The 17,217-nt window shown below is 38.1% G+C and overlaps 1 protein-coding gene across 1 annotated transcript in view; it reads left to right on the forward strand.

Moving 5' to 3' along the window:
• The window catches only part of LOC107299468 (CDK5 and ABL1 enzyme substrate 2), a gene marked incomplete at its 5' end in the record, with an annotated part of 23,562 nt that extends 16,089 nt beyond the window's left edge, over window positions 1-7,473 (forward strand). Inside the window, 2 exons of the mRNA XM_015828824.1 lie at window positions 2,892-3,096; window positions 7,301-7,473. Coding sequence (XP_015684310.1) covers window positions 2,892-3,096; window positions 7,301-7,441 — 346 coding nt within the window. The remainder of the gene's footprint in view (window positions 1-2,891; window positions 3,097-7,300) is intronic.
• Between the last annotated feature and the right edge of the window lie 9,744 nt (window positions 7,474-17,217).

Genomic DNA, 17,217 nt, shown 5'->3' on the forward strand with positions numbered 1-17,217 from the left:
AGGGAGGCCGGGCGATTATCTGATGACGCAATGAGGGTGGAATAGTAATTAGACCTCGCCACCCTCATCGCCACAAGGTAGGATCTAACATGTATCCTTACCTGTGTTCGGTCGGATTCGGTTCGGCTAGCCCTCCAACTGCTCTCTAGGCGTCTTTTCCGGCGTTTCATCTCTCTCAGCTCCTCCGTAAACCAAGGAGAGGCTTTATCTGTAAATATTGACAGCACAATCTGAAATGGTATAGGGTTTCCTGCCTGAGCAGGGGCTTGGACTAGATGACCTCCAAGGTCCCTTCCAACTTTTTATTATTATTATTATTATTATTATTATTATTATTATTATTATTATTATTATTATTATTATTATTATTATTATTATTTATTAAGTATTAATAAATATGAGGAAGTACATATAACATTGCAGATTTGACTATTCTGAGATATGCTCCATCCCAAAATATAGTCTATGACAACATAGTCATAGGTAATAATTATAGCAGTGTAACATATCAGGAGGTGAGGAAATATTATTTTCTTGTTTTTTATGCTAATTATGTTAGGAATTGGGGGTTTTCATTCTGTTATGAATATCTAGCTGTGATATACTCTAAACCGGGGATAGGCAACCTTGACTCTTTTATGGCTGGCTCAGGAATTCTGGGAGTTGAAGTCCACGAGTCATAAAAGAGCCAAGGTTGCCTACCCCTGGTCTAAACCGATGTTTCTCAACTTCAGCAACTTTAAGATGTGTGGACTTCCACTCCTAGAATTCCCCAGCCAGCTTAAAGTTGCTGAAGTTGAGAAACACTGGCCTAAGCACAGATTTAATTATAATAATAATAATAAAGTTGGAAGGGACCTTGGAGGTCATCTAATCCAACCCCCTGCTCAGGCAGGAAACTCTATACCATTTCGGACAATGAAGTAGGAACCTTATCTATTTGGTTTACTTTTAGTTAGAAGATGATACTGGGGAAAAATTTGTTCTTAGCTTGTTTCATACCCAGGTTTTTGCATCTTCTATTGTACATACAAATCAACCATGAGCAATCAATCCTCTAGCATAGTTTGAATGCTTTTGTTCCCAACAGTGCTTCTGTTCTGTACAATTCTTGACTAGAAATGTGAAACATATTAAAATTTGAAACATTTCAATTGAAACCAGAGTATTTCAACCTCGCAGAGTGTGTCTAGTACAGTTTCAGCTTGAACTAAAATGTCGGGAACTTGACATAAAAATGGAACCGGTTTGGAATCATTCTAGTAAAGATGAAGCACTTGCCCTGACATTAGAATAGCCGTTTTCAAACAATAATCTAAACTCAACATTTTGAGCTTGAAACGCTCAAGCTTTTCCATAGTTCTGTTTTTTACCACTTGATCCATCTCTCTCTAGGACAGGGGTAGGCAACCTTGGCTCTTTTACGACTCGTGGACTTCAACTCCCAGAATTCCTGAACCAGCCATGCTGAGGGGAAAGGGAGAGGTTTCCAAGCTGAGCCATGCTGGCTCAGGAATTCTGGGAGTTGAAGTCCACGAGTCATAAAAGAGCCAAGGTTGCCTACCCCGCTCTAGGATATAGATCTAATTTAGTTCGCTTTTCTCTGAATATCAGATTGAAAGGGCACTGAATAAATTCTGTGTAAACCTGAATCAAAGTTGCTGTCATGAAATAGAAGCATGCTAAAAAAAATATCTGCTTCATTGTAGTTCTTTCATTCTCTTCTAATTATACAGGTAGTGCTTGACTTACAACTTGTCACTTGGCAACCATTTAAAGTTATGATAGTTTCCCCCCGAAGATACTTGTGACCAGTTCTGAAATCCCAACAGCTGTCCTTCTTGGGGTCACGACTGCCAAAAAGCTTGTAAAATTGGGTCAGTCACATGACCACAAGCTCCATTCTGGTCATAAACCGAAGACTACCTGTAGTAACATCTCACAGGCTTATAATGTTCCATATTTCCTTGTCATACAGAATTGGTAGTTGATACTTCTGATTCTTCTCCAGTGAGTGACTCACTGGAGAAGAGCCTAATGCTGGGAAAGATGGAGGGCAATAGAAGAAGGGGACGACAGAGAAGGAGGTGGCTGGATGGAGTCACTGATGCAGTAGGCGTGAGCTTAAGTGGACTCCAGAAGATGGTAGAGGACAGGAAGACGTCCATGGGGTCGCGATGGGTCGGACACGGCTTCGCAACTAACAACAACTTCTGATTCTACAAGAAATTGCACAATTCGGTTCTAATGTATAGGAAAGAAGTCAGATAATTGCTCCTTTTTCTGATTTTCTTCTGATTGAACGATCTTCTGTGGGGATTGCCCCTTAGCTATGTTTTTTTGATTGATCCCATAATCTCTCTCCTGCTATATATGGGGTTCAATTGCTACTTCCTGAAGCCCCAAAGATCAGAGAACTCTCCTTCCTCTGCCTCTTAATGAAAAGGACCGTTCTAAAACATACATGTGGGCGCGATGGCTCAGTGGTTAAAGATGCTGAATTTGTCAGCGGGGAAGCTGTCAGCCTGGGTTCAAGGCCCGAGCGCTGCACGACGGGGTGAGCTCTCGTTCCTGCCCCAGCTTCTGCCCACCTAGCAGTTTGAAAGCATGCAAACGCGAGTAGATAAATAGGTACCACGTTGGTGGGAAGATAACAACATTCTGTGCACCTCAGCATATTGTCATGCTGGCCACACGACAACAGAAAATGCCTTTGGACAACATGTGCTCCCTCAGCCAAAAAACAGGAGATGAGCACCATCCCTAGAGTTGGACACGACTGGGCAGGGGAAGCCTTTACCTTTAAAACATACACATTTCACCTAGTTCTGAAGTGTCTCTCATCCACCTAGAAAAAATGAACTTTTTTTTCATTTTCTTCTCCCTTGCAGTTTAAAGAGAGAAATGCGGACCCTGAGTATGGAGTGCAACCTGGAGCCAATTACTGTGTCCATGGCTTATGTCTACTTTGAGAAGCTCGTCCTTCAAGGCAAGCTCAACAAACAGAACCGGAAACTGTGTGCCGGTGCTTGTGTGCTGCTCGCAGCTAAGATTAGCAGTGATCTCAGGAAACACGAAGTCAAACACCTAATTGATGTAAGTACAACTGGAAAATAGAAATAGAAATTGGAATGGAATGGAATAGAATAATAGAGTAGAGTAGAATAGAAATAGAGTAGAATAGAAATAGAGTAGAATAGAAATAGAAATAGAATAGAATAGAATAGAATAGAATAGAACAGAATAGAATAGAATAGAATAGAATAGAATAGAATAGAAGCTGGAAGGGACCTTGGAGGTCTTCTAGTCCAGCCCCCGCTCTAGCAGGAGAACCTATACCAGTGATGGCTAACCTTTTAGAGACCGAGTGCCCAAACTGCAACCCAAAATCCACTTATGCATTGTCGGGTGCCGGATGGGTGTGGCCCATTGGGTGGGTTTGGCCCATTGGGTGGGTGTGGCTGCGGTGTTAACGGCAGACTGGGGGGACTAAAAAGTTCAATCAATCAATTACAACTTTGCAAGATCTTTTTTTTTCTCGCGAGAAGTTGAAATTGACTGATTGATTGAACCTTTTTTTTTTGCACACGCCGGCAGAGGCCTAAAGTGAAAAGGTTTTATAAAACCAAGATGAAGGCCTAGGACTGGGGCAACGGCACGCATGCCCACAGAGAGGGCTCTGAGTGCCGCCTCTGGCACCCGTGCCATAGGTTCGCCACCACTGACCTATACCATCTCAAACAAGTGACTGTCCAATCTCTTCTTAAAAACCTCCAGTGATGGAGCCCCCACAGTTTCTGGAGGCAAGCTGTTCCACTGGTTAATTGTCCTCACTGTTAGGAAGTTTTTCCTTAACTCCAGGTTGCTTCTTCCAGGATCTCCACCTCTTTGAAAACGCTAAAGTTCTCAAATATTTTTTCCCTACACTTCATACATAAATCTTTGCAGACTTGCAAATAACATCGAATGGAAATATATACATTTTGACAGAGACTCGAAGTCCAAAATTAGTTGTGTGGTAAGAATACCCTGCACCTGGGTTGTCAGTGTAAATGCATGAGAAAATTAGAAAGATGCAGGGTGGAACTGTTGGCAGTGCTTTAAAGCTACCATTTGGATGTCAGGATTGTGATGAAAATAATAGTAATAATGTTGTCTCTGCAACACCAGCCCCAAATTGTCTACTTAAAGGTTCATCAGCCAAATGATTGTGTTAGTTTGGAATGGGACATGATACTAAATTTGAATTGTACTGGGACTGGGTCTCCTTGGTTATTGGCAAAATAATTTGAATTTCCCTAAAGCAGATCCATTTGTTCATATGCATCAGTTTTTAATTTTCCTCCCTGTTATCTTGCTGGTAATGGCATCAAGCAATTTATTTTTCTATTCTTTGTCAATAAAAATGCGAACACCAGGAGAGTATAAGACAATTAAAAGTTTAGTAAAAAAAACCTTTAAAAACTTTTAAAAGCATACAATCATAGGGGCCAAGCTTTCGTCGGATCCTTCCGACATCCTCAGGGCACAAAGTCAATCAATGGGAAAAGCAGTTATATATATATATATATATATGCATCCTAGTTCTATTCATGCCTTCTGATAATAAGCCCTGCTCCTTAGTCTCAAATAAATGAGCAGCGATTGAAGCTATCTCTTTGTTGCCCCTCAATGTATTGCTACACTCCACTTACCTTAAATAAATCATTGTTGCTGGGCCAAGTACCTACAATTCTTAGGCAGTTTGATTCTTTACCAGAAAATAGCACCAGGGTCTGTCATCCTCCTGAAGCCATGTAATTAGTTCTAGCTTTCCTTGCCACAGACATCAGCACTATATCGCAATTGCAAAAAACTGTTCAGTTCTGCAGAAGAACAAGTCATTGTCTACTGTCGAATTATGTAACCATTTGGTGTGCCTCTCACCGAGCTGCTAAATCTGTCTGGCCTTCAGGCTGTGGCTTTTCAGAATACTGCACAAGTCAGAAATGGGAGTCCACAGACTACATCAGGGGTAGTCAACCTTGGCTCTTTTATGACTCGTGGACTTCAATTCCCAGAATTCCACGAGTCATAAAAGAGCCAAGGTTGACTACCCCTGGACTACATGGAAATGGGTCCATTGAAATTCGATGGCAAAATGTTAATCCTCACCCCTGGGTAAGGAGGAGATAAAGTGCTCCAATTTCCAACTTTATACACGCACACAAATGCGCACACATGAGAGAGAGGGGGGGTGAGGGGGAGAGAGAGAGATAATAGCTGGCTGAGGAATTCTGGGAGTTGAAGTCCTCAAGTCTTAAATTTGCCAAGTTTGGAGACCCCTGTTATAATGCACAGAGTTTTCTATATAGCAAAAGAATTATTATTTTTCTTCCTTGGGAAAAATAAGATTTTCTTTCTCTGGGAGAGGGAGAGGGAGAGGGAGAGAGAGAGAGAGAGAGAGAGAGAGAGAGGGAGGGAGGGAGGGAGAGAGAGAGAGAGAGAGAGAGAGAGAGAGAGAGAGAGAGAGAGAGAGAGAGAGAGAGAGAGAGAGAGAGAGAGAGAGAGAGAGCATTCAGTAATGACTAGAAATCAGATCACCAAAATGTTTCTCCTTTTTCACTAAATGTTCATGATATGTTAGTTTGGCTCTGCTGGATGAGTGGGATTTTTAAAGGTCAAAATGGAACAGTTTATCTCCAGAAATCTTCCTTCACTCTTTCCTATCCTTTAAAACATTTACAAGGGCCAGTCCCACCCCTTCTACTGACATCCATCCTTCTAGTGATATCGCTTACAGTCCCCCAGCTAGTCAGTTGCCCTCTCTTGTCCTTGAAAAATTACTCACCCTGATGTTAGTGGTGTACATTTATACACTTCGGTGCTTCTCCATACAGAAAATAAATACCTGCTCCTAAAGAACTACTATAGTGTATCCGAAACACAGTTGCCAAGCGCCCAAATTTCAATCCTGTGACTACGGGATTGTCACAAGAGTGACAAGCGGTTATAATTCACTTTTTTCAGTGCCATTGTAACTTCAAATAGTCGCTAAATGAATGGTTGTAAGTCGACTATCTGTATGTAATCACCAAAATAGCTCTGGTTTTATATATCAGACAGTTAAAATACGGAGACCACTACAATCAATGATACAAAACATGGTGCCGTATTTGTCCCAAAGATGCTTCTTCAAAAGGCAACAGGACTTTCTTGTTTTTCCTTGAAGACGGGTTGCTTCTCATCCAAGAACTTCCTTCGGCTCAGAACTGAAGAAGCTTCTTGGGCGAGAAGCAAAACGTCTTTGACGGGAAAAAAAGAAAAGTTTGGTTGCCTTTGAAAAAGCGTCTCTGGGACAGCCATGACTGAGAATCCCCACAGATCTGGTGCTGTATTTATTTTCTTTAAAAAAAAATGTTTTATTAGATTTTATAAGGAAAAGGATAGGGTCGGTATGGGTATTGGGTAGGGTTGAGGAATAGGGTTAGGGTAGGTACAATAGTGGGGTTACCCCCAACAATCATTCAACGCTTTAGCAAGCAGACTATCGTCCGGTACAAATATTAAGTAACAATAGATAAGATAAGATAAGATAAGATAAGATAGATAAGATAAGATAAGATAAGATAAGATGATAAGATAAGATAACCTTTATTGCCATTTTTATACTGTGGGCACAATGGCACACATCAAAAATGAAATTCAGTTGCCCGCTTTCAAAGTGAAACACATACATAACACACACTTAAACATACTATGAACAACATACAGTATGTATAGACCCACATCCCTACATATACGTAGCAATAAATATTAAATATTGTCCATCTTGAATATATAACGGAAGGAGGAAGCTTGAGAGTTCGCAAGATTAATGCTGTATGGAATGAAATAATAATAATAATACTAAAATAATAATAATACTAAACAATTATAATCACCAAAAGTAACAATAATCATGAGAGTAATAGTTAATCAGTAAATATCATTCAGCCTATTAAATTTCACATTCCTTTCTCGCTAGATCGTATTGTTAACCATTGATAAAAATTTTCCCATGTTTTAAAATATACTGAGTCTTCTTTCTCTTTAATCTCTAACGTTAGTCTATCCATTTCTGCATATTCTAAAATTTTCGTGATTATAATCTGGTCAGATGGTAAGTTTTCATTTTTCCCAAATTGGGCAAATGCTATTCTCGCGGCTGTCAATACATGTAATATTAAGTATTCGTTTTCTTTTCCATAATTAAGTCCAAATAGTCCTAGCAAGAACAATTCTGGTTTGTATTTATTTTCTTTATTTTCTGCCTTTACAGAAGTTGGAAGAACGATTCCGATTCAACAGACGAGATCTCATTGGATTTGAATTTACTGTTCTGGTGGCTTTGGAATTAGCTCTTTACCTTCCAGATAACCAGGTGTTACCTCACTTCCGTCGTCTCTCACAACAGTCCTAGTCAAAGCTACATTATAACAAAAGCACCAATCCTTAGGTGGATTTGGGGACTGACACCCGGCTTCTCCTAAGCGACAGGATTAAACTGTGTTAAGACTATTCCTGACAGGGAGTCGATGGTGGGATTTTCATGGAACTTCCAAAGTGGAAAAGACAATACAGAACTCACGTGTGAGAAGTGGCAGAAGTGGGGGATTTTTTTTTGAGAAACTAAAGCACAAATAATTTGCGTCCAGTTGCCACTAAAGTTGCTGATTATCCTTCATTTAACTTTGTTTTTTGGAAACAATCTCTTCTTCCTGCCTGGCTTCGCTCCTTTATCATTTCCTTACTCTCTTTTTTTCCCCTCTTCTTCAAACTTAAAAGAACATCACTTCCATTCCTTTAATTAGTGCGTGTGAATATTCTCCTACGTTTCGAACCATAAAAACTTGGGGAGGGGAAGAAAAAGGACGTGCCTAAGGCTGGGCTGGTACCAGTCTCTCTTTTTCTCTTTCTTGTTTTGAAAGTTTTGTTACTTAGTGGCAAATTCTGAACTTAAGCAGCAATTTATCCTTTTGCCTTTATTTACTTGTGCTGTAAGGGGGAAAAAAATATCCATCGTATGTATCTGCACTATCATTTCTGGGAAGGTTGTCCATGTTGATTATTCAGTTTCGTTTCGTTTTTCACTGAAACATATTGTTGAAATATTGCACTTGTTGAACAAGGAGCTGGTAGCAAAACTGTCTTCATTTTAAAGTGTCCCTCAGAGTTTTGAGTGAAACCATTGATTTCACAGCAGTAATTTTGACGTGGCTTCCAGGACTTATATCTTTCTGTTACTGCTTTCTGTAGCCTGAAAGTAATAACTGTTTTATTTATAACAAGGTGTTCATATATTGTCTTTCCTGTGCTACTGACATGTAAATGTCTCAGGCAGTACTGTTGTCATTACCTATATTAAGCCAATGAAACTCAGCATATCTAACTTCTGTAAAACATTTTCCTTTAAAAAAAAAAAAGAGGTTCTTCCAAGTTCTTTGTCACTGTGATGTTCCTCACGAACCCGATTTTTAAAGGCACATTCAAACCGCCAAAATCTGATAAACGCCAATGTCTAAGTAATGTGCTGGGTAGATGTGGTTTTTATACACTTGGACAATACATTGATTTAGATGCTAAAATATGAATTTTCTTCTTTCTACAAGAAGAGTCAGTGGCTGTCAGGTTTTTTTTTTCCTAAGCAATATTGTGATATAAATCCAAGTGTTTGTGTATATGTGTGACATTTGCCAGTGAACAAAATTACTATTTGGGTATTGTGATTAATGTCCACACTCTTACTTTTTTTAGTGTAACTTTGGCCAGTTTCAGTGAGAGAGAAAAAAGAGAAAGATCTTGCAAAATAAGAGGGCAGTTAAGGTGCATCAGTTTGGAATGTACTACTGCAGGTGTAAAATCACATTTTTAAGCACAGGTGCACTGCTACCATTATGACAACGTACAAAGCACACTTGGGAGAAGTTTAGAGAAAAAAATTTCCCTGATAAGCTGTTTTATGATGGTGATTGCTGTTTAACAAAGGCACTTAAAAATACACCCACATGCCTGGTTGAATCTTAAATGGTAGAGTCAACGATTCTGGGCTGTAGAAACTGAGCTTCTCATTAAAATAGAGGGCTTTTAGTACCTAGATTGCCACAAATTTTAATTTGGGAATACATAGGCTTTGGGATGGAAAGTTGCAAAGGGGGTTAGAAACATCTGGAACGAAGGGAGAGAAGAATAGAAAAACCCAAGAACGCATTATTTAGCATGAAGAGGTTTGATTTATCTCCCTGACCTTCTTGCACTTATGCATGAACGAACACTAGTTGGAAAAATATTTTTAATCCAAAGTCAGCTTGTTATTGAAGTCTGAGCCAACTCAGTTGAGAATGGCTTTCTAATCATGGCTTGGAAATTAATGCACCTCATTGTATTAATACCAGTCAAATCCTAATTGTAGCATTTCTTGATATAATGTTCAGTAGCTTAACTATTGCTCACAACAAAAAATGTGGCATGTTGCATTTCTTTATGGATTTTGACAGTGTAGGATGCCATCTCAGTTTTTCCCAGGAAACTTTAGAAATAATTGGGTGGGGGCGTTAAAAATCACCTGAACAGAAAGTGACAGATAGTTTTTTTACACTATTCTTCCAATCTTGTTAAACAGTACTAACTTAAACACAGCTGACTTGACTAACTACAGTGTGTTCTGAAATATTTACCAACTTAGTTTTCCAAGTAAGGCAGGTATTATCTTTTTTTCAGGCAAATACAATTGTCAGAAGGCTGCTTGAAAAGACTGTCATAATTAAACTCTGTGGAGAAAAAAAAAATCCTTTGGGAAAACGTAAAGTTTAGTTAAAACGTTTACTGATACGCAGGCATTTGGACGAGTAAGTTTCTACTGCAACTGGTTGCTGGTTTCCAGAGGCCGTTAATATAACACAGGGTTCTTCAAACTTGGCCCTTTTATGATTTGTGGACTTCAACTCCCAGAATTCCTCAGCCAGCATGCCTGGCTGAGGAATTCTGGGAGTTGAAGTCCACAAGTCATAAAAGGGCCAAGTTTGAAGACCCCTGGTATAGCCTCTGAGAGTTGGGAAGCATATTTGGGTAGGAGAAGGCTATTCTCCTTGTAATACTTAAAAGCATGCTCACTCAAAACATCTTAAGGCATAAGGCAATGGTACGAGTTCACCTTTTCAGATAATAGAGTGGATTTATAATGACCGATGGTACAATTTTTTAAAGAAGTCTATTTTAGCACCAACGACCCACCTGTAAATCAGGGATTCTGATTTTCTCTCCCTCTTCCAATTATCTTGCAAATTTGCAGTGGTCTATATATTGACAAAAGGCTTGTTCTGGTCTTTTATTAAAATGGAAATATATTTTGGATGGAAGAGACTGAAAATCTTGCCTAATAGTCGAGACAATGTTGCTTCAGGATTCAAAAGAATGAGGAATTGAGTATCATCATTTTTTTTTTAATTTTGCATTTTGACTTTGTACATTGAGTTACATAGAACAGTTCAACTATTGAATACTGTAGTGAATATGGAGAGTGTGATGTGTTTGTAATTTCATACCTTAATTTTTGGGGTTGATTCCTTGTTCATGCAATATCTGCCACTGCGTGGTAACTATTATTATTACAACCAAACTTAGATCCAGTGTAAAATCCCAGTTTACTATCTTTGGAGTAAGATGCTAATCTTTTGACAATTGAAGTTTAAATTATAGATTCTTATGTAAATAATGGTGCTTGTATACGTTCAGCCCAAGAAAACACTCCGAATTGGAGTTTGTATATTTTTCTGTTAGTAGATTTGTGTTGTCCTAAATTTAAATTTCTGCTTTGTATATTGTCTGACTTTGTTCTTCCAAATGAAATGAATGAATTTGTTAATAACTGAATGTTTGTGTAACTGAATGTTTTGATACCTATTTTATAACTTAGCACATCTGAATATATTTCAGGTGTGTCATAAATAACCCTTTAAAACATTGTGATGTGTCTTTTTCTGTTTCCTCCTTGCACAAGTCAGCCTGTGATTTTATGAACAACTGAATGTTAAATGCTAGAAGAAATACTTTCTAGACATGCAGATTCCAAAGTTAGAATTTTATATATATGAGTCTGAATATTAAACAGATTGTGCATTACTCATGTTTTATCAGTAAATACAATTATGCATCAAAACATAAGGGAAAAAGCAAGAGACAGATATTGCTAGTGATGTACATGATTTTATCTCTGTCTTTAAAGTATGTTTATATGTATATATAAACATACCTTAAAGACAGAAACAAAGTAATACATATTTATATTATACACACACACACACACATATGAAGAGGTTCAGGTTTAGCTTTACTTGAAATCTTTTATAGCTTTAGATTTTTACCTCCTTATATTCTATAACTTTGTATCAGAATATTAAGCCATTAATATAAATACCATTTATACCATTAAGCTTAAAACTACATATATTTCACAATACTTCTTTGATGTATAATATTAATGAGCTGGAAGAAAACATAGCTTATATGTAATAGTGACTTAGTTGTATATTCCTCTCTTGTAATCTGAACTGTCAGCAAGTTGACCCTTCTCATTAGTTGCACGAATAGGGGGAAAATCCATAAATAGCTGCTTACTACTGTTCCAATTATAACTATATGCAGGTTACCTCTTTCAACAAATGCCCGTGTTTTAGTATCTGTTGATCAGTGATATATTAGACAATGAAAATCAGCCTTGGATAGTTATCAAAACAAAGTTGCAGAATCAATGAGCTTCAGTGTAATCTCAAAGGGGTTGATCAGGGTTTTTTTTGTGGCATCTATATTTAGCTCGTTTATTGACCTTTCTACCAGTGGCTACTTTTGCAGTAAAACTGGAACCTATTTGCAAGCAGGGCTGTGGAATGTTCCGACTCCGACTCCTCAGTTTTTTGTACTTCCGACTCCCCGACTCCGACTGCTCTGTATTAATAAGCTAACAATCGGAGTTTACAAGTTTTTATAGCCTTAGCTGAATGACAGCAGTTTTTCCAATGGTTTACAGCTTCAGTCTTGAACTATTGATCCTCCATTCCCTTCACTTATACAAGTGTCTCTAGTCCTGCAAAAAACATATTTACTTAATCCCTTATCAGTGAGAGGCTAGGTTACCCATGGGCGCTGCGTTCCCTGTAACAGCAGAACACAACACTATGGAAAATATAAGTATTGCCGCTCCTAATTGTGCGTTGNATATATATATATATATATATATATATATATATATATATATATATATATATATATATATATATATATATATATATATATATAGGTAATTAAACTGAATATATATACTGAATATATATATATATATCCTTAGTCTCAAATAAATGAGCAGCGATTGAAGCTATCTCTTTGTTGCCCCTCAATGTATTGCTACACTCCACTTACCTTAAATAAATCATTGTTGATGGGCCAAGCACCTACAATTCTTAGGCAGTTTGATTCTTTACCACAAAATAGCACCAGGGTCTGTCATCCTCCTGAAGCCATGTAATTAGTTCTAGCTTTCCTTGCCACAGACATCAGCACTATATCGCAATTGCAAAAATGTTCAGTTCTGCAGAAGACCAAGTCATTGTCTGCTGTCAAATTATGTAACCATTTGGTGTGCCTCTCACCGAGCTGCTAAATCTGTCTGGCCTTCAGGCTGTGGCTTTTCGGAATACTGCACAAGTCAGAAATGGGAGTCCACAGACTACATCAGGGGTAGTCAACCTTGGCTCTTTTATGACTCGTGGACTTCAACTCCCAGAATTCCTGAGCCAGCACAGCTGGCTTAGGAATTCTGGGAGTTGAAGTCCACGAGTCATAAAAGAGCCAAGGTTGACTACCCCTGGACTACATGGAAATGGGTCCATTGAAATTCGGTGGCAAAATGTTAATCCTCACCCCTGGGTAAGGAGGAGATAAACTGCTCCAATTTCCAATTTTATACACGCACACAAACACGCACACATGAGAGAGGGGGGGGCGAGAGGGAGAGAGAGAGAGAATAGCTGGCTGAGGAATTCTGGGAGTTGAAGTCCTCAAGTCTTAAATTTGCCAAGTTTGGAGACCTCTGTTCTAATGCACAGACAGAGTTATCCTATATAACAAAAGAATTATTATTTTTCTTCCCTGGGAAAAATAAGATTTTCTTTCTCTGGGAGAGGGGGAGAGGGGGAGAGAGAGAGAGAGGGAGAGAGGGAGAGAGAGAGAGAGAGAGCACTCAGTAATGTGGGATTTTTAAAGGTCAAAATGGAACAGTTTATCTCCAGAAATCTTCCTTCAGCCTTTCCTATCCTTTAAAACATTTACAAGGGCCAGTCCCGGCCCACCCCTTCTATTGACATCCATCCTTCTAGTGATATCGCTTACAGCCCCAGCTACTCAGTTGCCCTCTCTTGTCCTTGAAAAATTACTCACCCTGATGTTAGTGGTGTACATTTATACACTTCAGTGCTTCTCCATACAGAAAATAAATACCTGCTCCTAAAGAACTACTTATAGTGTATCCGAAACACAGTTGCCAAGCGCCCGAATTTCAATCCTGTGACTACGGGCTTGTCACAAAGAGTGACAAACGGTTATAATTCACTTTTTTCAGTGCCATTGTAACTTCAAATAATCGCTAAATGAATGGTTGTAAGTCGACTATCTGTATGTAATCACCAAAATAACTCTGGTTTTATATATCAGACAGTTAAAATAGGGAGACCGCTACAATCCATGATACAAAACATGGTGCCGTATTTGTCCCAAAGATGCTTCTTCAAAAGGCAACAGGACTTTCTTGTTTTTCCTTGAAGACGGGTTGCTTCTCATCCAAGAACTTCCTTCGGTTCAGAACTGAAGAAGCTTCTTGGGCGAGAAGCGAAACGTCTTTGACGAAAAAACAAGGAAAGTTCGGTTGCCTTTTGAAAAAGCGTCTTTGGGACAGTCATGACTGAGAATTGCCACAGACCTGGTGCTGTATTTATTTTCTTTTTAAAAAAATGTTTTATTAGATTTTATAAGGAAAGGATAGGGTCGGTATGGGTATTGGGTAGGGTTGAGGAATAGGGTTAGGGTAGGTACAATAGTGGGGTTACCCCCAACAATCATTCAACGCTTTAGCAAGCAGACTATCGTCCGGTACAAATATTAAGTAACAATAGATAAGATAAGATAAGATAAGATAAGATAAGATAAGATAAGATAAGATGATAGATAAGATAACCTTTATTGTCATTTTTATACTGTGGGCACAATGGCACACATCAAAAATGAAATTCAGTTGCCCGCTTTCAAAGTGAAACACATACATGACACACACTTAAACATACTATGAACAACATATGTACAGACCCACATCCCTACATATACGTAGCAATAAATATTAAATATTGTCCATCTTGAATATATAACGGAAGGAGGAAGCTTGAGAGTTCACAAGGTTAATGCTGTATGGAATGAAATAATAATAATAATAATACTAAAATAATAATAATAATACTAAACAATTTATAATCACCAAAAGTAACAATAATCTTGAGAGTAATAGTTAATCAGTAAATATCATTCAGCCTATTAAATTTCACATTCCTTTCTCGCTAGATCGTATTGTTAACCATTGATAAAATTTTTCCCATGTTTTAAAATATACTGAGTCTTCTTTCTCTTTAATCTCTAACGTTAGTCTATCCATTTCTGCATATTCTAAAATTTTCGTGATTATAATCTGGTCAGATGGTAAGTTTTCATTTTTCCCAAATTGGGCAAATGCTATTCTCGCGGCTGTCAATACATGTAATATTAAGTATTTGTTTTCTTTTCCATAATTAAGTCCAAATAGTCCTAGCAAGAACAATTCTGGTTTGTATTTATTTTCTTTATTTTCTGCCTTTACAGAAGTTGGAAGAACGATTCCGATTCAACAGACGAGATCTCATTGGATTTGAATTTACTGTTCTGGTGGCTTTGGAATTAGCTCTTTACCTTCCAGATAACCAGGTGTTACCTCACTTCCGTCGTCTCTCACAACAGTCCTAGTCAAAGCTACATTATAACAAAAGCACCAATCCTTAGGTGGATTTGGGGACTGACACCCGGCTTCTCCTAAGCGACAGGATTAAACTGTGTTAAGAATATTCCTGACAGGGAGTCGATGGTGGGATTTTCATGGAACTTCCAAAGTGGAAAAGACAATACAGAACTCACGTGTGAGAAGTGGCAGAAGTGGGGGATTTTTTTTTGAGAAACTAAAGCACAAATAATTTGCGTCCAGTTGCCACTAAAGTTGCTGATTATCCTTCATTTAACTTTGTTTTTTGGAAACAATCTCTTCTTCCTGCCTGGCTTCGCTCCTTTATCATTTCCTTACTCTCTTTTTTTCCCCTCTTCTTCAAACTTAAAAGAACATCACTTCCATTCCTTTAATTAGTACGTGTGAATATTCTCCTACATTTTGAACCATAAAAACTTGGGGAGGGGAAGAAAAAGGACGTGCCTAAGGCTGGGCTGGTACCAGTCTCTCTTTTTCTCTTTCTCGTTTTGAAAGTTTTGTTACTTAGTGGCAAATTCTGAACTTAAGCAGCAATTTATCCTTTTGCCTTTATTTACTTGTGCTGTAAGGGAAAAAAAATATCCACCGTATGTATCTGCACTATCATTTCTGGGAAGGTTGTCCATGTTGATTATTCAGTTTCGTTTCGTTTTTCACTGAAACATATTGTTGAAATATTGCACTTGTTGAACAAGGAGCTGGTAGCAAAACTGTCTTCATTTTAAAGTGTCCCTCAGAGTTTTGAGTGAAACCATTGATTTCACGGCAGTAATTTTGACGTGGCTTCCAGGACTTATATCTTTCTGTTACTGCTTTCTGTAGCCTGAAAGTAATAACTGTTTTATTTATAACAAGGTGTTCATATATTGTCTTTCCTGTGCTACTGACATGTAAATGTCTCAGGCAGTACTGTTGTCATTACCTATATTAAGCCAATGAAACTCAGCATATCTAACTTCTGTAAAACATTTTCCTTTTAAAAAAAAAAGGTTCTTCCAAGTTCTTTGTCACTGTGATGTTCCTCACGAACCTGATTTTTAAAGGCACATTCAAACCGCCAAAATCTGATAAACGCCAATGTCTAAGTAATGTGCTGGGTAGATGTGGTTTTTATACACTTGGACAATACATTGATTTAGATGCTAAAATATGAATTTTCTTCTTTCTACAAGAAGAGTCAGTGGCTGTCAGGTTTTTTTTTTCCTAAGCAATATTGTGATATAAATCCAAGTGTTTGTGTATATGTGTGACATTTGCCAGTGAACAAAATTACTATTTGGGTATTGTGATTAATGTCCACTTTTTTTAGTGTAACTTTGGCCAGTTTCAGTGAGAGAGAAAAAAGAGAAAGATCTTGCAAAATAAGAGGGCAGTTAAGGTGCATCAGTTTGGAATGTACTACTGCAGGTGTAAAATCACATTTTTAAGCACAGGTGCACTGCTACCATTATGACAACGTACAAAGCACACTTGGGAGAAGTTTAGAGAAAAAAATTTCTCTGATAAGCTGTTTTATGATGGTGATTGCTGTTTAACAAAGGCACTTAAAAATGCAGCCACATGCCTGGTTGAATCTTAAATGGTAGAGTCAACAATTCTGGGCTGTAGAAACTGAGCTTCTCATTAAAATAGAGGGCTTTTAGTACCTAGATTGCCACAAATTTTAATTTGGGAATACATAGGCTTTGGAATGGAAAGTTGCAAAGGGGGTTAGAAACATCTGGAACGAAGGGAGAGAAGAATAGAAAAACCCAAGAACGCATTATTTAGCATGAAGAGGTTTGATTTATCTCCCTGACCTTCTTGCACTTATGCATGAACGAACACTAGTTGGAAAAATATTTTTAATCCAAAGTCAGCTTGTTATTGAAGTCTGAGCCAACTCAGTTGAGAATGGCTTTCTAATCATGGCTTGGAAATTAATGCACCTCATTGTATTAATACCAGTCAAATCCTAATTGTAGCATTTCTTGATATAATGTTCAGTAGCTTAACTATTGCTCACAACAAAAAATGTGGCATGTTGCATTTCTTTATGGATTTTGACAGTGTAGGATGCCATCCCAGTTTTTCCCAGGAAACTTTAGAAATAATTGGGTGGGGGCGTTAAAAATCACCTGAACAGAAAGTGACAGATTGTTTTTTTACAC

This window comes from Protobothrops mucrosquamatus, unplaced genomic scaffold (genome assembly GCF_001527695.2).
Source record: "Protobothrops mucrosquamatus isolate PMUCROS unplaced genomic scaffold, P.Mucros_1.0 scaffold4973, whole genome shotgun sequence".
NCBI lineage: Eukaryota > Metazoa > Chordata > Lepidosauria > Squamata > Viperidae > Protobothrops > Protobothrops mucrosquamatus.